Source organism: Zeugodacus cucurbitae, chromosome 3 (assembly GCF_028554725.1).
Source record: "Zeugodacus cucurbitae isolate PBARC_wt_2022May chromosome 3, idZeuCucr1.2, whole genome shotgun sequence".
NCBI classification, from domain to species: domain Eukaryota; kingdom Metazoa; phylum Arthropoda; class Insecta; order Diptera; family Tephritidae; genus Zeugodacus; species Zeugodacus cucurbitae.
The window spans coordinates 71,304,319-71,327,321 of NC_071668.1; the positions used below are offsets into that span (position 1 = coordinate 71,304,319).

The following is a 23,003-nucleotide window of genomic DNA, read 5'->3' on the forward strand; positions in this document are numbered from 1 at the left end:
TTAATTTTTCATTTTCATAATTTTATTTTTATTTATAAAATATGTAGCACAATTCTGAGATGGGTGGCACCTCCAATTTCGAAAAAAATTCCACTATTTATATTTTGTTAGTCAATATTAATTTGTGTTCATACAAATATTTCAAATTAAATTTTACTTTATAAAGTCATTTTAAAATTTTTCGGAAACCTAAACTATTTTTTTAAATTGAAATATCCAATAATAAATAATAGTAAATCAAAAACAGTAATTTAAAATATCCAAAAGACAACTCTTCACTACACATTTATTTGTCACATAATAATTTCCTGTTTATTTGTCGGTAGGGTTTGACACTAAAGCGCAGCTAAACCGGTGAACCGTGACAGGTGAGTGGGCTTGCAGGAAATGTACTGTTGTAAACAAATAAATATAACAGTTTTATTTACAAACATATTTTCGAAAGTACATGAGTATGTGGCGGAGTATTTGATGCATGTGGCAACATAGCATATTGCCATTCGTCAGCCGCGAGCTATGTCAGCGGCAGAAGAAGTACTGAACAATGCTGAAGAGCAGAAATAATAAAACTCTTGGCAAACTGACAAAGTCAAACACAGATTTACAACAACTGGAAATAAAATAGTGGCACAACACATACAAACATGTGGCAACGCTGTGCATTCGCGCTTTTGTCACTTTTAAGTAAGACAAATTATTTTTGCGCCACTCATTTGGCGCTGAGCATAATTTGTGACCAACCGAGTCCGCGGATACTACGTAATGCAGAATCACAGTCGGCCATTCTTGTATGTCTCAGGTGTGTGTGATTTATTTCTATATGATTTCGAGTGCATATGTCGGTCGCAGCCACCTTTTATGTCAAACTAATGAATGATTTCTCGACTGCTGTCACGTGTCGTCCGCTTTTTCACACCTGCCAACCTAGTTTTTGGTGTGAGTGAGTCTTGTCAGCGCACTTTTGCACCAACTGTAGTCGCTGCCTTAATGCCTGTAATATTTGTAGCATGTGACATAATCTAGATGGATGATGTGAGAGAGTATCGTGAAGAATTATAGCGATTTCCTATGTAAGAGTTTATGAAGAAGGATGAGTAGGGGAAATATGTATTCGTGTATAACCGGAAAGTATTTAGTTGTGTCATGAAGAGATGATCAGGTGTCAAATGAAGCATATAAAAGCTCCGCGAAGACTTCTGGCTTACTCATGAATTTTTTCCTCTATGAATTATTTGTGGATTGTATGTGGGATTCAAGATATTTTCCCCAACATGAACATAGCATATGTACTTCCCTATCTAGATGTAAAGCGTTAAAACGATTGTGGATCGTATGTGGAACATATGTGGATCGTATGTGGAACGTGTTTTAAGTCAAATTTCGAAGCAAAAGTAGAAAAAATATTAAATAAATGAGCTCTGCAATGTATTGTCTGTGGAAGCTATTTCGATTACAGAACATTTTAATATATGAAAAGACACCTTATCAATATTCATAAAATCTTTATATATAATTAAACTGACTGCAGATAAAATTTAACTCATTAATTTAACACGTTAAACGCCATCATTATTTCAAACCACTCACCTGAAAGACAGCCCAAAACTTGTACGAGCCTTCGGTGATGACAAAGTCGTAGTAGCCCTTCAGTGGATCGCCTTTGATGTAACGACCTTCGCCCACATCAGTCGATTCCGTCACAGCTGTGTCAGTGGTTTGACGTTTCTCACGCTTACCCTCAGCATTTTGGCGCGCCATCGCATCACCCTTTGTGCCGGCGTTTCTATTGTTGCCACCACCATCGCTGCCGCTGCTGTTGGCAACCGTCTCTTCCGCTTCGCTGCTCGCCACAAATTCAGTTGAGGTCGTCGTCGTTGTTGTTGTTGTTGTCGTCGTTTTAGGATTTTTAGTCGCTTTGTTGTTTGGCTTAACTCGTTTTGCCGCATTTGTGCCAGCTCCAGTCGTCACTTCGCTGCCTTCCACGCTGCCCCCAGTGCTATTCCTTTGTGTGTATTTATCGTTCGCGCCGATTTTGGGCGGTTTTTTCGAATTGATACGCATTTGTTGTGCGATTTGCTGTTGACGACGTTTCGCTGCCTCTTGTTGTTGTTGCTCTTGCTGTTGCCGGTGTGTCGCGAGCGTATTCCAAGCAGCAGAAAACGCCCGATAAATGTCCCACATGGTTTTGAGGCTTTTCAATGTGGATATGAGTGTATTCTCGGTAGACGGGTTGTTGTTGTTGGCGGTGGTGGATGGTCGATTGTGCGGGTCGGCCTCTTGGACCGCCTGCTGTTGCTGTTGCATTGTAGCGGTCTGTTGTAGGCGGTTTTGCGGTTTATGTTGTACTTGTTGGCGTTTTAATAGTTGTTGTTCGTATTGTTGCTTTTGTGATGGCGTTAGTGCACCCGGATACTCATAATCTTCCATTGGACCATCGGCATCGTAGGCGGCATAGGGATCACTGTAAAGTGAAATAAAGGAGTTGAGTGAATTAAAGTGTGCAATTTAATAATTCTGAATTTAATTGAGAGTGATTAAATGGAATTCATATTAAAGGAGAACTATGTACCTCGAGTTCAATTATAAATAATAAATTGTTCTATTAAAAACAATTCTAATAAAATCGATACATCCATACATTCGAAATTGTCTCACTAATTATTTATCATGTTTTATCCTGAAATAACAACAAAAATGGGAAAAAAATCGGTAAGAGCTCCTCATTATTGGGGAATATTTTAGGTGACTTGGAACTCTTAGGTTGTAACGCTGTTCCCCATAGGGAAACACACGTTGACTATAAATGACTGTCCTTTGTGAAGCCCGCATAGATTAGGAGTCGACAAAGCTCCCTGAACCTACTGCAAATTTGCAAAGGTTTTTCACTACAATATTCGCTATTTCTCGAGCTTGTTCGAAAAAGTAAGATCCGAGAAATATTTTTTTTTTCATCTCGCTAAATTGGGACAATGCAGAAGAAATTGATGAGATAATTCCACCTCCTTCTCCTCCATGCAGCTTCTACAGCTAGCATCGATTATCAGAGAGCATGCATCCCGATGAGACAATGGCCAGTTAGCACCCCCACGACTAAGTAGAGGTAAGCTTTACTGAGGGCGAAGAGCTCGGTAGACCTCCCGCGATTCACCTTAGGTCAGAGGAATCTGGCGACTACGCATGTGCTAGTGACTGACCGGCGCTGTTCCAGCTCAGCCGAGACTCATTGGTCCAGTAGTAAATCGCAGTAGTACAATGGTGCTCCTACATGTTGCCATGCTAATAATAATGAGACTGACATTCCTGAACTTGCAAGCTCATCAGCCTTACAATTTCCCGCGATTTCGCTGTGGCCGTGGATCCAAGCCAATCTAATCGAAAAGTATAACGATGCCACTGATAGTGAAGATAAGCATTCCTTAACGAACCTTGAGCGCTTGGTCAGCGAACTTTAGGTTAGTATCGCCGCTCTACTATCAGATTGAATCTTCACCTTCCTAAAGGTTGTAAAAGATTATTATATACCAGGATGAGTTTTTGTATTAGCCGTTCCCACAGCTGTCGGTTATACAAAATTAGAATGAACGTGTTCAAAGACAGTCATATATGAAATATTTCCCAAATACCACTTGGACTTATATACTTACAGAGTATCTCTAACAAGGAAGCTTTTCCTTAATTTTGGGGATTTCTATTTTCATAATTTCTTTATCGTTCTGTAATTCGATTGGAAGTATATAATTAATGTTATGTAAAGTGAAATTCAATTACTTTAAGTGATTGTTACATTAGTTGAAGTGACGAAAAATAGTACAATTTGTTATTTAAGAATCATTACATCTTTCCAATCACAACGGGTCTGCTATACCCCTACCCATCCATTGAAGGTTAAAAAATGTCACGCATACGCACTGTGGCACATCACTTTACTTATAATTCTTCACCACTGCTTTCAATTTTGCACGGTTTTAAGGTCAAAATACAAAAAATATGAAAAAGTATCGATTTTATGAACACCACAATAACAACTAGAGGCCCAAAATCAAGCCTCATTTGCGCAAAAGTGCATGCAACATGAATTTAATGAAAATTCTGTTTGTTGTACGGGCAACAACATACAAATTACTCATTTGCAATGCACTTGAACCTTTCTCACTTGCATTAAATTACGCGTCTGCCTACAACAACAACACGTTAACAGTTAATTTTGTTGCACAGCGCAATTTTTGATATTTCCGTTACATTTGCCATATTAGCTGCTGATATTCATGCTAATGTTGCAACATGGTGCACACAAACGGCATTGCAAATATTTGCACCACCACTAGCAGCCATCATTAACCGCACCGTTACGCGGCAGATGAGATGACGTGCACAAGCACACCCACACACACACCAGCACAAGTATATTTTAAATAGCTGCTGCTGTTAGTAAGTACATTGGCAAAGCGTGCGGCAAACGAGCATCAGTCACGCGCAACGCCTCCACCAATCAATGAGGCGCACAAGGCCACGCGCACACACGCACACGCGCGTATAAAATAGCGAAATGCACACATGACTGCAGTTGATAGTTGCAAGTTTATAGCGCACGCAAAAATCGACAACTAAATCAGCGTTGGCGCAACCACTGCTGCTGCCACTGTGCCACGGAGCCACTAACACACATACGTGTATTTACATGTGAACTATGATGGCAACAACAACAACAACAGCAGCAGCCCACATAGTTGCACACTTCAATGCACTCATTCACTCACTTTGTCGCTGCTGCAAAGCTGGAATTTTTCACTATAATTTTGCTGTTGTTGCCGCCAGCATCATTAAGTTGCAACAGCGTACATTCCCTGTGCACGACGGTGTGGCACATAGTTTGCTTTCAAGCGTGTGTGTAGCAACACACAACTAATTTTGCTGGTATCGCAGGCGACAGCTTCACCCGCCGTTGCAAACTTGCAACTTGAAGTATAATGATAATTTTACGCTGAATTTGACAGGGAATTTCATGCATGCCACACTGTCAGTTTCGCGCACAACTAACTACTTGCACTTTGCGTGTGGAACTTTTTGTGTGCGAGCGGCATTAGTTGCGCGTTTGTTAAGGTGTTGGTGCAGCAGTTTCGCTGATTTCGCGGCGCTTTAATCAAACTCTGGAAGAAGTTTTTTTTTTCAAATATCAGAAGTGTAATTAATATACAAGGAAGATGAAGCTTCTTTAATAGAAGCGATGTTGGGTGAAGCAATTTTTATTCCGAATATATAGATGGGAATGGAATGGAATAGAAGCATGTAAGGAAGGGCTAAGGTCGGGTGTAACTGAACATATTATACATTTTATTTATTTATAAAATCCTCTAGAATAACGAAAATCATGATATATAGTATATGGTAGCTGAACTCATTTTTGGATCGATCGATCTGGATTTTTGCCACCAAGCTACACCATGTCTAAGGTTAAAGGTTGCCTTAATTTAAATATATTCCCGATATATGTGGTACAAAGTCCACAAGAAATTTAAAAATCCATATATAGTGAAGAAGTATCGACCGCATTTTGCCCATTTTTGCCACAATATTATAAGAAACACATCTGTTATGTATTTCTGTAGAATATCTGAGAGATGTACCGATTCTTTCGTCAAAAAATTTGCCCACAAGCAATGAAGTTCTTATTTTCGATATCTGGGGCCTTGAATAGTTATAGTCCGATTTTAGATTTTTAGACCGGCGGTGTCACACTAAAAGTGCAGCATTTGTGCAAAGTTTTGTTCCGATATCTTTTAAAGAAAGTAGGCGTGGTTGTTAACCGACTAAGATTTTTAAACTTAGTATGTGCCAAAAAAATTTTATGAACCAAATTTCGTTGAAATTGATCGAGTAGTTCCTGAGATGTGGCCATAAATGTTTGAGCCATAAGCAGACGGAGCCACGCCCATCGGCCTCTTTTTATGCCAATCTTGGTCCATTTTTTGTATCTTTTTATATATATAATATAGGATTTATGGTGTTTTCCGTACTGACTTAAAGAACTTTTAGTAGTTTTCAACATAAGTTTTGTATGAGAGGTAGGTATGGTTATTAACTGATATCATCCACTTTTGGACAATATTACGTAGTACATAAAAGAAACGACTCTAGAGAGTTTGGCTGATATAATATTGCAGTGGTAATATTTTATAAAAATTTAATATAATTAAATATACTACCTATATGGCAACCCTGTTCAACAAATTAATAATGATAAATTATGAAATATTGTATTATAATTTTTTGGTTTGGTGTAAAAGTTATTTTTTTGTTTATTACTCACTTTCGTCATATGAGATTAAATTATGTATATAAATTTTTTCAATATATTATATTATTGGTATTAATAACGGATATAAAAATTACAAATAAGCGAATGTTCATAACCCCCAAAACCAAAATATCTAAAATAACCTGTGTTATTTATATTCGTTTAAAAGGCTGTTTGAGACTTATTTATTTTCTTAATATTGCTTAAATAAAAAAATCGGACTTGTAAATATTGAACATCAAAAGTTAGTTGGCAACCTTTTTTTATAAATATTTCTGATGTGATTCCTGATTTAATATATGATATGAATTAACTATATTACTCTAATTAAATTAATCTCTTATAGTTCTTACATTTACATATCTATATATCTTTTTAATTCAGTATCAGTAGGCAACCCATATCCATTATCTTAGAAAATGCTTAGAATATATTTAATATTGGATTTTACTATTATTTTTTTGATTTATTTTATATATTTTATTATTTAATGTTTAAGGAGCTATACCAATGCGACATTAAAAAAAAAAAGATTTTTTTTACTTATTCGATAGTTAATACTATATATTTAGATTCAAAAATATCCTGTGAAGGTAAGGTCGTATCTTGAATAGTTTTTGAATGACCGCTCGTCTATAAGCCGAATTCTCGAAACAACATTTCTCAAAATTCCTCACATCATAACTCAACGAGAAATTGACCGATGGACTTCAAATTGAAACTGAGTATTCTTGTATATATTTACTTCTTCTTCTTTTCTTTTCTTCTTTTTAATTTGTTGAAAAAATTTACATAAAAAACTATTTTTTTCATAATTACGGAATTTTGTTACTGTTGGATATATTTCAAAAATCGTAAGTCATTGTATTGGAAATTCCTCCGAAGACAGCATGTAACTCAATTATTCCTCAATATTTTTGTAAAAAAAATTTTAAAATATAGCTGAAAATATACCTTATTATGACCAGAAAACTTCGAAACATTCGATCAAGTACTTTCTAATAAAAAAATCGCTAATTTTTCATTGGTTATACTGGTGTAGTGGTTTTATATAAATTGAATTATTATACTTCTTAAAAACCTTTGAGAATTAAAATCCTCTAAAACATTAACTTCATTTCTGCATAACCACATATTAAAAGTAGTCTACTTCCGAGTTATATTTCAACAATCTTCCCAAACCAAACTTCCAGCTTAAAATAAAATCTATCTTACTTAAAATTTTAAATTTTACTCCATCATCATTACTTACTGTCTCACAAACCCCTATCACCTAAACATTCTAACCCTTCAAAGCCTAAATGCATATAAGTTAATGATGCAAAGTTAATTTCCACGGCCACCACTGCGTATGAGTAATATTATATACGAGTATATCATCCACATAAATGTACAGCTGTACTAGCAAGCTTATTATTATTGTTTTCTCATTAGCCCACGCATTTGTGCGGCACATTAAAAACGTATTTACGCGGAAATACATATTATGTCCACATGTATATACATGTGAATATGTATATATACTATGTATATGTGTGCTTACAAGTAGTTATTTATAAAATACGCGTGATGAAACAGAAAATGTTGGAAGACATACAAGTATAGCGAAGAATTAAATATAAAAAGGAAAGTGGAATAAAGAAGACTGATACACATATAAGCGCGTTAAAAAGGCTTAAGCGTGCGCAAATCAACCTTGGCGGCAGTTATATGGATATATATTTATATATATACAACAATATTGTTATATAATTTTAAAGGAGCGTATGAAATGTTTACAGAAAACTTATATAAAAAAAAGTTGCTGACGAAAATAATTGCATTAATTGCCAGCGGCGCAGATAAAATATGTGGCAGATATGGTTATATGTAAGAAAGTATGTACATATGTGCATATATAATGTAACTTCCATAAAAAATCGTTTGTCAAGCAAGCGTTGGCATACATAACCAATATGGCTAATTAGCCGAGATGAACTAACACACACATACAATATCACATGAATACGCTTATAAGCAGCGCAACAATGCGAAAACATATCAATTTTCCAGGCAGAGCACAGCGCTTGACAAGTTTAAAACAGAAAAAGCACGAAAGAAAAAAAACATTTAATTACTTAAATATAAAAAAAGCCACTTGAACGCCTTCAATGCGTGCGCTGAAAACTTTTTCATTTATGAAAGTTTCAAAGAAAAACAAAAAATGCGCAAAGTAGCAACAACAACAAATGCGCTTTTTCGCCTCAGTCATATTTAAACACATACATTTATGTGCGAGCGGGGCTTTGAGTAGCATAAATTTGTGCGCTGCCAAAAGATGGCATACCGTCAGGCGCTTTAGCCAACAAAAAGTTGTTGCTTTTGTTTTCGCTGCTTCAACGCCTTAATACCATTCCTTTTTAATGTTGTTAAATATGCATGCATAAATATCTACGTACACACACACAGACACAGACACACATCAACATTTATGTTTTATTTATTTCAACTTTCAACGGCAAGCGGATTTTCATGCAACGCGCCTTTTTTTCGGCAGTCAAAATTCAAGTTTGCTTTCGTGCTTTGTGCTTATTCTTTGGCTCAACTTTATTTCTTTCGCAAACATTTTTTGTATATTTTGCGCTTTTTTGCTAAGTTTAATTGGCGTTTCTTCTTAATTCGCTAACACTGTTTTCCCATTTTTAATATGCGGATGTTTTTGCTTTTTTTTTTTTGTTTTTGTAGATCTTAATTAAAAACGCGTTAAAATTTATTGGTTGAAAATTATGCTGAGCAAATTATGTGTGCTGTTTTTTCTGTAATAATCGTATGAAGTAGCAGAGCAGTATAATGGGTGTTTGAATTTGATTTTGTGAAATAGTTATTTTCATAGATTTAAAGTATTAAATTAAATTAATCGCAGAATTCATAATTAACAAACTTTTCCTAATACGAAAATTGTAAAATTAAATAAAATTAAATTAAAAAAAAAGTATGGCAACTCTATGGCAAAATATTTAAATATATCGTTAAATATGTACGAAAAATCTGTCGTTGTTTTAAAATTCTTAGTTTGCTGCAATTTTTACATAAATTGCTTTAAAATATAAAATTAAAATAAATGGCAACCCTACTCACAGAAGCATCTAAGCTCAAATAAAAGATATAAACTATAAGTAGAATTCAATAGCAACATATAAAATATTACAAAATTTTGCTGGCGACAATTTCAATATAAATTTTAGACTTTCCTAAAACTTACATGGCAACCCTAGTATACCGCATTTATATAGTTTGCAATAATTTAGTATGTTTCCTAATATATATGTACAATTTTCTCTAAATAAGAGTAATTTTATTAATTCCATGTAGGGATAACAGCCAAAGCTTGATTGAAGTCCCCAGATTGTCGATCAGCTTCTGGCCTTTGGCAATATTTCGTTATTGAAGCTGCGTTAATATCACCAAGCACGATTTTGATATTGTGGCAGAATCAGCACACGTAGGTGCGTTCTAGACGCTCATAGAAAACATCTTTGGTCACATCGACTTCTGTTCTATTTGCGCGATAAGTTGAAAAACTTCGCAAGAATGCCAGGTCTCGACGACGGACCCTATCTCCCACCACAAATCCAATACCAAACTTGCGCTCCTTTATATGACCGCTTAGTAGATATCTTCCGTCCACTTAATTACATCGCACTTCTTGGATGGTAGGACATTAATCAGCTGGGTAGAAGCACCTTCTCAATTTAGGGTCCGGACATCCCAGGTGCATACCCTCAAATCATGTTCCTTAAAACGTGACGTTTTTCATTGGGGATTTAGGCACAACCGCTGAAGCAGTTTTCGCCTTCTCACTTCATCTCGCCTCCAAACGGATGTATGTTGGCTACCCAGAGGATACTTGGTCTAAGCCAGGAATTCGTGAGCTACTTGAGCCATATGTAAAAGAATTATTACTGGCCACTCCCAGTTGAATGACAGTCAGAAACTTCCCTCACTTGCGTGAACTTCTATACATGACCCCATCCACTAGTATAATATATAGTAATCGTATAATATTTATTTTGAAAATTTTTTTGTAGACTGCATTTAAAAAAATATTTATATTGTATTTTAAGAAAACCTTTTTACCAACACCAATGATCCACCCTGTTTCACAGTAAATTATATGCCAGTACATTATCGTAATGTTCCCCGCTTTTAAGAAACATTTAATGCAATTATCGCGAACAACAACAACAACAAAACCACTTAATTACAAACAATCAAGTCTTAAATTAAGCGTGACACATTATTACAACTCGCCAGACGACAGGCGCGCGGCTTCAAACGGTGTGACGCATAAAGGGAAAATCTGTCAAGTGCACGCCTCTATTGATATTACTGTTTGATTTCATATACAAACATAGGCTTATGCGCCTGTGGCGATATAATTTCGACAACAGCGAACTGCTGCAGCAGTTATGAAAGCTTTAAAGTGGATTAAACCAAAGCAGACCTAATGCAACCTACTACTACTACTGAATGGTGCCCTTGTTTCGCTAGTTTATTGAAATCTGAACTGTTTCAGCAAATTAGAAATTCTTGCAAACTCTTAAGCTAGATTAGTTTCAAAGCACTCAATATATCGCTTAGCTCGTCTGTATTAACTTTACTCCTAAGCGATTACGCAATAAATCAGTGAGTAATACGCCCACTTGCAACAAAAGAATACAGTTGTATTGTACTCTTACAATTTCAATAACTTCGTCAGTCAATTGTGAGTGCATCTGGTATTTTTCATTTGCAATGCACATGCAGTTATGCGTCTTCAAAGCGCCCAGTGACCCAGTAAGAAAAAAATTAAGAATGTTAAAAATATTTTTTTCAGATAATTTTGGAACTCAACAGAAATTATATAACACTAGCTAATCAATCACATTAGACTAGGTATTATAAATTGGTCACACAAGTAAAAAAAAAAAAAAAACGAGAAAAAAAAATAATTGCTAGCAACAAAGTTGCTAAGAGAGTATTATAGTTTTGTTCACATAACGGTTGTTTGTAACACCCAAAACTAAACGAGTTAGATATAGGGTTATATATACCAAGTGATCAGGGTGAAGAGTGGAGTTCAAATCCGAATGTCTGTCTGGCCGGCCGTCCGTCCGTCCGTCCGTCATACAAAACACATAAAGTGCCATAACTAAGCCATACATAAAGCTATGGAAATAACATTTGGTACGAAGGTTCGCACTATGGAGGGGCATATTTGGATGTAATTTTTTTGGAAAAGTGGGCGTGATCCCGCCCCCTACTAAGTTTTTTGTATATATCTCGTAAACTACTGTTGCTGTATTAACGAAACTCACAGGAGTCATTTTTTTCAGTCATTTCCTTATATAGTCCAAAAATGTAGGAATTCCGATTCTAACCACGCCCACTTCCCATACAAAGGTTACGTTGAAAAAAAATGCATTAATTCACTAAGGAAAACCAACAGAAACCTTAAATTTCATTATAAAGAAGGTATAGAACTCACTCAAAATCGTATACAAAATTTTAAATGGGCATGGTTCCGCCCACTTATGAGTCAAAAACCATATCTCCGAAACTACTCGACCAATTCCACTGAACTTCGTCTTATAATATTTTTCTAGCATCCCAATGGTATTTTGTGAAAATATGCCAAATCGGTTCACAACCACGCCCACTTCCTATATACCAGAACTTTGAAGAGAATCTGAATCGTTTACTTTACAATATATAAAGGTAGTACTAGCGAAGATATCGGTGCAGCACTTTGCACAAATACTATGTTAATAATGTGGCAGCCACATTCTAAAAATCGCCGAAATCGGACCATAGAACATGAGGACCTCGCTGCTTCTAACCTAATATTAGGGTTTCCAACTTTCATTGGACTTTATACCATATATATGACGAATATGTGGGTCAAATTCTGTATTATATAATATTAAATAAATAAATTGCGAGAGTATAAAATGTTCGGCCACAATCGGAACTTAGCCCTTCCTTACTTGTTTTCGGATTCTTTTTTTGCATTGAAGAAAAATTATTTTGTTTTATGTAAAAAATAAATAAATTTCATAATGAAAAGAAAAAAAATTCCTTCAGAGCATTCAAAAAACGTGTTAACATTTCATTTTTCCTACAGGGTATTGAAACACAACCTCTACACAGCTCAACAGTCTTACCACCTAATAGTCTTTACTGTTGCCTCCGGCTCAGTCAAACAACCAATTATCCAACTTCGATGCACAAAAACGAAGTGCAACATATGCACCCGACTCCATTCACACACATTTACACAAAACCATTTGTATGAACAAATAAAAGAAAGTCATAGAAGTAGTAACTACTTTTATAATTGTAGTTATATTAGTGTGTGTGTGTGTTATGAAAAAAAAACATCAATACAAAATATGAAAATATATACATATTTAATTGTATAAAAATATGAAAACGCATAATATTGCACAACATACCAGTTGCTTCCACAGTCGCCACTGCACCGAGTAGCACGCACCGTGCCTTATAAAGTACTATAAGCAGTCTTTGTTATAGAAAAATGAGAAGGTTCCTTTATACGCATATATACAAATACAAATATAAATTTATAAATAAAGCTATCAAAAGGATATTAAAATATATACTTGTACGCATAGAATATCCTTTATGGAATTATGCAAAGGCAAATTTCCTGTAGTTGAAAGAAAATGCCAACACAACTTGTATTTGCAACAATATCTCGGGATTCTATTGTAAAGATTTTTTTTTTTTTCATATACTGTGAGTTTTTGTTATGGCAGTTTGTATATTTCAAAGTGTTATTTGAGTATTTATGAGTATTGTACTTTAATAGATATTAAAGAGGAGAGTGTTGGTCTAAATAAAGGTGTACTAACAATTGCTACTTACGGAGGGCAGTTACATGAATTTTCTTCTAGACATTTCTACATGAATTTTACTTTTTCAATAATCAATCCTTATTCAGCAAAAATAAGAAAATCGTTTTGCTCAAATTAATCTTATATCATCTTGGTATTCAACGACTCTCATAGACCTGCACTACATATGATATTCATGTATAATGCCAGTGCCGAAAACGTTAAGAAAATCGACTAGAGATATTGTTGTTAATCACGTCCAATGCTTCTATATGCTCTAATTTGTTACACTTCATCCAAAACAAAGTGAATCCCTCACCTGAGATAACTACAGCCTCATACAGCTCCCTCACTCACATTATCTGATCTTTCAATTCACCTTCACGGTACTATTTATAATAACAATATTTTTCAACTTCATGAACCCCTACTTACCACTATGTCTGAATGTTCTCTCGTCATTCCAAAAGTCACGGATTTATCATTTCAATAATAATAATTTCAATGTTCTACATATTTATGAAAGACTCCGTTTCATTTGAAAAAGCAGTTCAAAGGCGACTTTTTTACACTTAAATAATCGGGTGAAGTTATTATACTTCCACTATAAAACGAAGGGATTGCTCGAAATCACTTATGAGGTTATCTCAATTGAGAATAAAAGATCAAATCATCGTCGGCACTTTGGTTCGAGAATATACTAAGATCAACTCCTATTTGGGAACATAATAATCTAAGCACTGCTAATATTGTATGAACCCACTCATGAATAAAAGGTATTTAATAAAACGACTCAAGGTAGAGAAATGGTCTGCTATATTTATCTACATGGACTTACTTTTCATATTCCAAAACTGTATTTTAATTAACTTAAATACAACCCTGAACATGTAGGTCCGAACATTTCTGACAATATTACTTCATTGCGGTTCATTAAAATAAAACACTGATTAATATATAGAGTATCTATATATTTATATACATATCTGTTTCACTTTTTGCTCCAGGCCGAACTTCATCTCTCTCTGATGTTCGGTTTTTGTAGAATTTTATGAAAATTGTTTTGAGATCAGAAATACCACCGAAGGTTAGAAGTTAAACACTGCCTATCGATAGCCAAACACTGTTGAGAAGCTGCAACTTTCAAATTTTGTCTTGGCAGGGATTTGAACCTATGATGGATTACCCAAGAGTACTACACCCATTTCTATTTGGATGCGGTAAATTCACACTACGTATCAATAAAGTTTTGGGAATAATTTAATGGCGTAAAATATACGACGAGCGTAACACATTAATATTATTATATAGAATTTTACGGTATAAAAGCGGTCTGAAACAATCATTTATTAGCACTTTTCGTCTTACATACATTTGATAGAAATGTTTGTCACTCGGCATCTACTCGCCTACATATGCGCAACAATTTTCGCTTTTTATATAATTATTTGTGAAGGAGGACAAGAGGAGGCCTGGAATTGTTTAGAGGACCGATGTTGTTCCATTGATTTTAGCAAAATGTTGGTGTCGGTGGATTTCTTACGTAAGTATCGTGCAACAACTACTATAATTACTTAATGCACTTTTCTATAATTTTTTTATTATTTTTGTAAGCTTAGTGTATGCGTGTGGTACAAGAGTGGATGACGAATGGACGTACAGCTTATTTTTGGACACCGGCGAAGAGATGGACTACATTGCCTATCATCCATACACTAAGTTGGATGAGACACAGTACTGTGGTGAAATTTGTGAGAGAATCATGGTGTGCATCAAATCGAATACATTCACAGTATCAGAGGAAAATGGTGGTTCCGCTGAGTGGTGTTTCGAAGGGCATGTTGAAGTCAATAATGAGACCTTATATATGGATGAGAATATTTGTTTGAATTTTAACAACGATGTGATTGATATACCAGGTGATGTGGTTGAGTTTCTTTCCACATCCAATATCTGGTGAATTGCGGTCATTGACTGTGTATTTTAAACGATACGAAGGGTATTTGATTTCTTAAAGTCTCTGTACAAGCAGTGTTATTGTTTTTACAATAAATAATTAAATGTAAAAATAAATTAAAATTAAAAAAATTTACATGTTACTTGTTTTTTTAGCTGAGATGACTTTAAAACAGCAACAAATACTCGTATATGATTACTGCCTCTGAATATCACTCTTTCTCTCTCTCTCTTTTTCTTTCTATCTAACTCTTTCTCTCTCTTTCTTTCTCTGTCTCTCTCTTTCTCTCTTTCTATCTCTTTCTTTTTCTCTCTCTCTTTCTCTCTCTCTTTCTTTATCTCTCTCTATCCTTTTCTTTCTCTCTCTCTCTTTCTCTCTCTCCCTCTATATCTATTTCTGTCTCTCTCTCTCTCTATTTCTTGCTGCTGGTCTGCTGTAGAATTTAACGGCATAGACTTGAGTTACATATTCAAATGTTTGATTTCAATTTAGTTAAATGCAACTCTGAGAAAATTAATTAATAATTAAATTACGAACATTTCTAATAATATCGCTTTATTACGGTTCATTAAAAAAACATGACTTAAAAAGTATACTTAATTTTATACATATGTCTTATACAATTATACTCTATTTTAGGCCGCGCTTCGTATCTCTCTTGTCCTCAATTTTTGCAAAGGTTTTTACGAGAATTGTTTTGACATTAGAAATACTCCGCGTAGTTTTGAGGTTAGACATTGCTCATCGCGGGTCAAACACTCTTATGAAGCTGCAATTTTAAATTTTGTCTTGACAGGGATCGAACCCACGATTTATTACCCGAGAGTAATGCACTCATTTAATTTAGATACGTTAAATTCACACTACGTATCAATAAAGATTCGGAAATAATTTAATGGCGTAAATGCTTCGACCATAACATATTTTATTATTATATAAAATTATTCGGTATAAAAACGGAAAAATAATAATTTTTCGACATTTTTACATTATTCGACTTACATGGTAAACGCATTTGATAGAAATGTTCGTCACTAGATATCTACTCGCCCACGTAAGCGCAATAATTTTCACTTTTTACATAATTATTTGTGAAGGTGGGCAAGAGGAGGCCTGGAATTGTTTAGAGGATCGATGTTGTTCCATTGATTTTAGCAAAATGGTGGTAACAATCGATTTCTTACGTAAGTATGGTGAAACAACTTCAACTTCTGAAATTAAATATTTAACGCACTTTTAATACACTTAGTGTATGCGTGTGGTCAAAAGGTGGAGGACGATTGGACATACAGCTTGTTTTTAGACACCGGAGAAGAGATGGACTACTTGGCCTATCATCCATATACACTGTTGGACGAGACACAGTACTGTGGTGAAATTTGTGAGAAAATCTTGGTTTGCATCAAATCGAATACATTCAAAGTATCAGAGGAAAATGGTGGTTCCGCTGAGTGGTGTTTCGAAGGACATGTTGAAGTCAGTAATGAGACCTTATATAAGGATGAAAATATTTGTTTGAATTTTAACAACGATGTGATTGATATACCAGCTGATTTGGTTGAATTCCTTTCCACTTCCGAGATCTGGTAAATTGAGACCATTTTGGTATAATTTTAAATGGTACGAAGGAAATATTTTTTTTCTTGAAGTTTGAGCTCACGATATGTCTTTTTTGTAATAAAGATTTAAATGTAAAAAAAAAAAAATAATAATTAAAGTATATATATTATTTTTCTTTATTTACTGATAAATAAATGTATTTCTCTATTTCTTTTCTCTCGCTATCTCTCCCATATAAATAACCCCAAAGAACGCAACATTTTCTTTTTATTTTGAAGGAATCTTTTTCTTCTAATAATAGTGAATGTGTGAAATCGGTTCATAACTTCCACTAGCTCCCATAAACCTAATATTAGTGTTTTCAAATTTTGTGGACCTTATAACGCATATATTGGTTAATATGTGAGATATCTTAACCAAATTAAGTGGATGTATAGTCTTGTAGTTGCTTCCTTTTCATTGGGGGGTGTTTTTATGTGGTTTATATGTCCATCCTCAAAAACAAAACTCTACAAGTCTCTCATCATTCCGGTCCCACTTTACAATGCAGAAGCGTGGACGATGTCAACATCCGATGAGACAGCACTAGGAGATTTCGAGAGAAAGGTTTTGCGGAAGATTTATGGTCCCTTAAACATTGACAACGGCGAATACCGCAGAAGATGGAATGATGAGCTGTATGTGTTATTCGACGACATAGACATAGTCCAGCGAATAAAAAGACAGCGGCTACGCTGGCTAGATCATGTTGTTCGAATGGACGAAAGTGCTCCAGCTCTGAAAGTGTTCGATGCAGTACCCGCTGGTGGAAGCCTAGGAAGGGAGAGACCTCCACTCCGATGGAAGGAACAGGTGGTGAGGGACCTGGCCTCGCTTGGTATAACAAATTAGCGCCAAACAGCCAGAAGGAGAGACTCGTGGCGCGCTGTTGTGGACTCGGTTATAACCGCGTAAGCGGTGTCTATGCCAGTCAAGAAGAAGATAGTCTTGTATATAATGTAGCTTGGTGGTGAATATAAGTGAAATCATTTGAAGAATTATCTCAGGACTCATATACTATATAAAATGATTCTCCTTATATTAAAGGGCATTATGCTGCATATATGGCTCAAATTGTGTGTTCTTATAATAAAATTTCACAAATTAATAATCAGAGTATAAAATATGCGGTGGCACCTGAACTTAGCCCATCCTTTCTTATTAAGTTTATTAAAATAAGTTAATTAATTTTCTCTATCAAATTGAAAAACGGCGGAACAAAGTTGCCGGTAATTTAATTTTACATGCCATTTTACAACCTTTTTACATTGCGAATTTTACATACCGCAAACAGCGCGAGTTATTGATTCACTTTACTTTCTTCCCTAAACATATACGATATGTTATTGAATCGTTCCAAACACATACGTTTCTTATTATTAAACGCTCTAGTCATTGCACTGAGCTTAATACTAATCGAGTCCAAGAAGGAACATGCGTGGAAATGTATGAAAGAGAAGTGTTGCTCTATCGATTTTAGTAAGATGCTAAGGACGGTCGACTATGTGCGTAAGTTACAATTAAAAACAACAAAAAACATATATATTTTTCAGCATATTTAATGCATTACTACTCTATTCTCCCACTCAAAGTTTACGTTTGTGGCGTAAATACTGTAAAGGGCTTGCATTTTAAACTATATCTCGACAGTGGTGGCCCAATGGACTTCCTGGCCTATGAGCCCTCAAAAGAGCTGGATGACACTGCGTACTGTGGCAGTGTGTGTGATATTGCTGATGTTTGTTTCAAGAGTCGAACATTCAAAGTTACTGCTGATAATAACGGTACGGCTGAATGGTGTTTTGAGGGTGGTGTTATAGTGATGAATGAAACCATCTTTCATGAAGAAAATATATGCATTCTATTTTATAATTCAACATTGGAACTTCCAACATATCTAGCGGAGTATATGAGCGCCCATAGACTTTGGTAGAATGCGATAATTTAATTACTGAGAGTTTTATTAATAAAAATATATATTATTTATATAATAATATCAAACAAAATGGTCTCAAGAACATTTAGAGTTGAAAATTTGTTTGGAGAATGTTGCCACCTGTTTGATTTTTTTAAGAAAAAAATTTGATAAAGTGCAAATATTAAATACTAGCCGACCGCTCCGGCTTCGCACGGGTTTAAACAAACATTTCAAATGTTAAAAATTTTTACATACGCTCCCATACATATGTATTTACTTCCCTTATCTTGCGTGGGTTCATTTAAAAAAGTTAAATGAAGAAAATTCGAGCATGAAATTATTTTTTATTTGTAATGAGCTAAATCTTGATTACGACGTCTAGTCTTTGATGTCCGATGAAGATAGCGGAATAAAACTTTACACCAATATCGATAACGATTACAGGAAACGGAAGTCTTATAACGGAAGCGGATATTATACACACCGAAGTCTTCTATGAACAGGAAACATTTATGCCCTGAAGCTGACGCTGCTTCCGTCACTAAGCACTTTCTGGAGAAGGGACGTTTCCTGTCCAATTTCCACTTCCGTCATTTTGACGACCGCTCTATATCTAACATCAGTTTTCGGTAAAATATTTCCGTTTGCTTAATTTCCGGTTCTGGCACATCGTTCCCATATCTGGTCCCGTCGGTTATCACATATCTTGTTTCAGTTGGCTCATTCCGTTTCCGGATGCCCCACTTCCAGTTTCAGTAACCAATATTCAGCCACCCCATTTCCGGTTCCGGCAATATCTTTATACATATCCGTTTCCGGATGCCTCATTTCCGGTTCCGGAAACATCATATCCGGTTGCCCCATGATGTCAATGACCCCACCCTGATCACGTGATGACATTTCAAGATAACGATCCCCGTCAAGATCAATAACCCCGCCCAGGTCACGTGATGTCACATCAAGGTCACGAGATATTTTTGTTTACATTTTTGAGTGAGGTCATATCCCCACCCTCATCACGTGAGGTCATTTCAAGGTCACGTGATATTTTTTTTTACAGGTCATTGACCCCGCTCAAATCACGTGATGTCACATCAAGGTCACGAGATATTTTTGTTTACATTTTTGAGTGAGGTCAATGTCCCCACCCTCATCACGTGAGGTCATTTCAAGGTCACGTGATATTTTTGTTTACAGGTCAATTGAGGACAATTACCCCACCCTGATCACGTGAAGTCATTTCAAGGTCATTGACCCCGCCCAGATCACGTGATGTCAATTCAGAGTGACGTGATATTTTTGTTTACAGGTCGTTGACCCCACCCTAATCACGATATGTCAATTCGAGGTCAGGTGATATTTTTGTTTACAGGTCATTGACCCCGCCCAGATCACGTGATCTCACATCAAGGTCAGGTGATATTTTTGTTTATATTTTTTGAAATTTAAGTTTAAGAACATTAAAATGTGGCCACAAAAATGTAAAATAAAATAAGGATATTGAACATTTGTATGTATTTCTGAAGAAGGTTGCCTCTAGAAAATTTTGAAATTACAAACAGAGTTCCCACTTGTTTAAAATTAAAAATATTAAAGAAATAATTTAATAATTGAAATATTTTATAACAATATACACACCAAAAAAGTTTGTGTTTTAAATCTTTAAAGCCAATATTTCGTCACAAATCTAAACTGCAAGCATAAGTTTCCACATTCTCAAACTCCGACAAAAATTTGCAACCTTCTAAATTTCACTTAAAAAACATCTTAAAACCATTTAAATCACCTAACAAACTCGTGAAGGTCACCGCATTGTCGCGTCAATCATTTAGTGTTACACACAAACTTTCTTCGACGCACACACACACACTCCAAAACCCACCACACAGACCCACAAGCATGCCTAAGCCGCCGCCGATCGTAAAATTGACGAAAACTTTTGATTAAGCACACAAACACTGCTTTTTATTACATTTTTATAGCCGCGTTGAACAGCGTCGCAATATAAAAAACGCACAGCCAATATGGGTATGCGCCTAAAAGTTCACTGCAAATTAGGAAATCTGTAAAAATGGCATTTCGCCAAGTACATGCCCAGCAAATAAACACATTTTTATGAGCCACGAACAAATGCAACAAGCTGAAGTTATAAAACAACAACAAAAAATGGAAGATTACTTTATATAAAATATGAGGTGTAAAAATACATAAATAAAGGCATTGGCATGTTGTGCGTGGCCGCAGCGCCGCTGTCTCAACTTTGTTTTTCAGACTCTTCTGCTTTCTTTATTCCATTGACTTCGAGGCAAATGTGTGTGGCATGCACGCACTCACGTATGCATACAAAATAATCTATAAACTGTTTGGCAAAGTTTGCTCATTGAATGGTTGAAGTGGGAAAAAATAATAAATTTTGTTCTGATGTTACACATACGACCTGTCATACCTGACACTAGAAAACGTGCGGCTTTTATGTGAAGACGCATATTTACACACTTTTGTGAATTTTTTTATCTCCATTTTTTGTAGCAAACATTGCGATTGTACTCTGTGCTATCAACTTCGGCTCAAGTGGCTTCATTTAGTAGCAAACAATTTTGATTTTTTGCAGGCCAAAAATTATGGATTTTGCATATTTATTGAGACTTTTTTATTAGTTTTTTAGTAGAGAGTAGGTAATTGATATTAAAACCATATAAAAGCGATTTGTATTGATATTCAAAATGTGTTTCAAAGGGTGATCCATTTCGAGGTTCCCTACATTAAAAAAAGCACAGCAAATTCAAATTTAATGGGGAATGTTTATTATCATTAGAACGAACATTATTTGGCATTTTTTAATTATCTCATTCTACTACTCAGATTGTCCATCCGTTGAGTCCAATAATCGATGACTCGTTCGAGCATTTCACCTGGTAACTGGTGAATGCTACGTGTGATTTTTTGCTCCAAGGCCCCAATCGAAGCGGAATTGTCCGTGCAGACTTTAGACTTAACATATCTCGACAAGAAAAGGTGTGATATTACACAATCTTGGTGGCCAATCGACGGGGGCAAAACATAAAATTATCTGCTCACCGAAGTGTTCTCTCAATAAATCCATTGATTGATGCGATGTTTGGGAAGTGGCGCCGTCTTGTTGAAACGAAATTTCACCGAGATATGAACTTTAATTTCAAGCATCAAATAATCGGTTATCATGGCGCGATAACGGTGTCCGTTAACGGTTACGTCAATGATGATAATTTTCAAGAAATATGGACCGATAATTCCACCGGCCCACAAACCACACCAAACCGTTATTTATTCAGGATGAAATGGCTGCTCTTGAATCTCTTCATATCACTCCTCGTCCCAAATGCGGCAATTTTGCTTGTTTACATGCCCATTGGGCTTGAAATGAGCCTCATAGCTGAACAGAATTTGGCTCAAAAACTCAAAAACGGATCTGCTTGGCACTTTTCAAGAGCACATAGAGCTAAGTGATGTCGCATGGGAAAGTTCAGCGGTTTCGTTTCATGCACAAGCTGTATTTTGTAAGCTTTCTATTTAAGATCTCGACGTAAAATGCGTCAGTCCAAGTTGCTGCGAACGCCGCCGAATCGACTCTCCTCGGGCTATACCCTCACCTACGGCTGCTATATTTTCTTCACCGCGTGCTGGACGTGGTATATTCGGTCGAATAATATCCAATAATGAATCTCAAGATGGGTGATGGTGTTGCAAATAGTACGCCCAGTAGGCCGATTAGGTTGACCGTAAGTTGAGCGAAGCTCGTGAATTTTAATAATAATGTTGAACAATTTGTAAACGTTGTTCAGTCCTAAGTCTTTCTATCATGAAATGCCAAGCAAATACTGAACAAAAATGACAGCTTGACACGACTCATTCATGTTCTGTCAAAAAATGGCTATTAAAAAAGTAGCTCTACTTGGATCACGCTCTATCACTACTAAAGTGGCTGTCTTCATTTTGTTCTTTAGGTATTTTTAACTTTCCAATATTTACTGAACATGTTTTCCTGCCGCAAAAAAAAATATTAAAGAACCACTTTCTATGAGAAAATTTTTAGAAAATTGAGAAGTGTAAGATTAGCACAGATTTTTTGCATATCCAACTCCTCCATACTTCTATCTTTTCTACTAAGTTCTGTGCAGATAAGTCAAGTAGCAAAATAACTTTCGCAGAAAGCACGAAAAGTACACAAAACTATGTCATAAAAATATGAAATCAAGGATTTAGCATTCACTTTCCAAATATATACATATGTATGTATATCTGTATGTAGCGGCGCACAAAAGGTCTACTTTATGCGCTAATACCTTTGCCGCGCACTTTTGGTTTATGTTTTTTTCTTTT

The 23,003-nt window shown here is 35.5% G+C and overlaps 4 protein-coding genes across 4 annotated transcripts in view; 3 read left to right on the plus strand and 1 right to left on the minus strand.

The window, feature by feature from the left end:
* The window catches only part of LOC105217594 (probable WRKY transcription factor protein 1), a 56,576-nt gene that overhangs the window by 10,139 nt on the left and 23,434 nt on the right, over positions 1-23,003 (minus strand). Inside the window, exon 2 of the mRNA XM_011192665.3 lies at positions 1,588-2,461. Within this exon, the coding sequence (XP_011190967.2) occupies positions 1,588-2,461 (874 nt within the window). The remainder of the gene's footprint in view (positions 1-1,587; positions 2,462-23,003) is intronic.
* Positions 14,514-15,262, plus strand: LOC105217593 (uncharacterized). Its single transcript, XM_011192664.3, has 2 exons — positions 14,514-14,713; positions 14,790-15,262. Exons 1-2 carry the CDS (start codon positions 14,554-14,556, stop codon positions 15,128-15,130), a joined length of 501 nt encoding a protein of 166 aa, XP_011190966.1. The 5' UTR covers positions 14,514-14,553; the 3' UTR covers positions 15,131-15,262.
* Positions 16,104-16,853, plus strand: LOC105220496 (uncharacterized). The gene is made up of 2 exons (XM_011196928.3): positions 16,104-16,311; positions 16,377-16,853. The coding sequence occupies exons 1-2, from the start codon at positions 16,152-16,154 to the stop codon at positions 16,715-16,717; spliced, it is 501 nt and encodes a 166-aa protein (XP_011195230.2). The 5' UTR covers positions 16,104-16,151; the 3' UTR covers positions 16,718-16,853.
* Positions 18,008-18,872, plus strand: LOC114804627 (uncharacterized). The gene is made up of 2 exons (XM_029043643.2): positions 18,008-18,235; positions 18,319-18,872. The coding sequence occupies exons 1-2, from the start codon at positions 18,067-18,069 to the stop codon at positions 18,657-18,659; spliced, it is 510 nt and encodes a 169-aa protein (XP_028899476.1). The 5' UTR covers positions 18,008-18,066; the 3' UTR covers positions 18,660-18,872.

Coding starts and splice junctions, on each gene's coding strand:
- LOC105220496 (XM_011196928.3), top strand. CDS start 16,152: ATGTTCGTCACTAGATATCTACTCGCCCACGTAAGCGCAATAATTTTC. Junction 16,312..16,376: donor GGTAACAATCGATTTCTTAC/GTAAGTATGGTG, acceptor TAATACACTTAG/TGTATGCGTGTGGTCAAAAG.
- LOC105217593 (XM_011192664.3), top strand. CDS start 14,554: ATGTTTGTCACTCGGCATCTACTCGCCTACATATGCGCAACAATTTTC. Junction 14,714..14,789: donor GGTGTCGGTGGATTTCTTAC/GTAAGTATCGTG, acceptor TTGTAAGCTTAG/TGTATGCGTGTGGTACAAGA.
- LOC114804627 (XM_029043643.2), top strand. CDS start 18,067: ATGTTATTGAATCGTTCCAAACACATACGTTTCTTATTATTAAACGCT. Junction 18,236..18,318: donor AAGGACGGTCGACTATGTGC/GTAAGTTACAAT, acceptor TCCCACTCAAAG/TTTACGTTTGTGGCGTAAAT.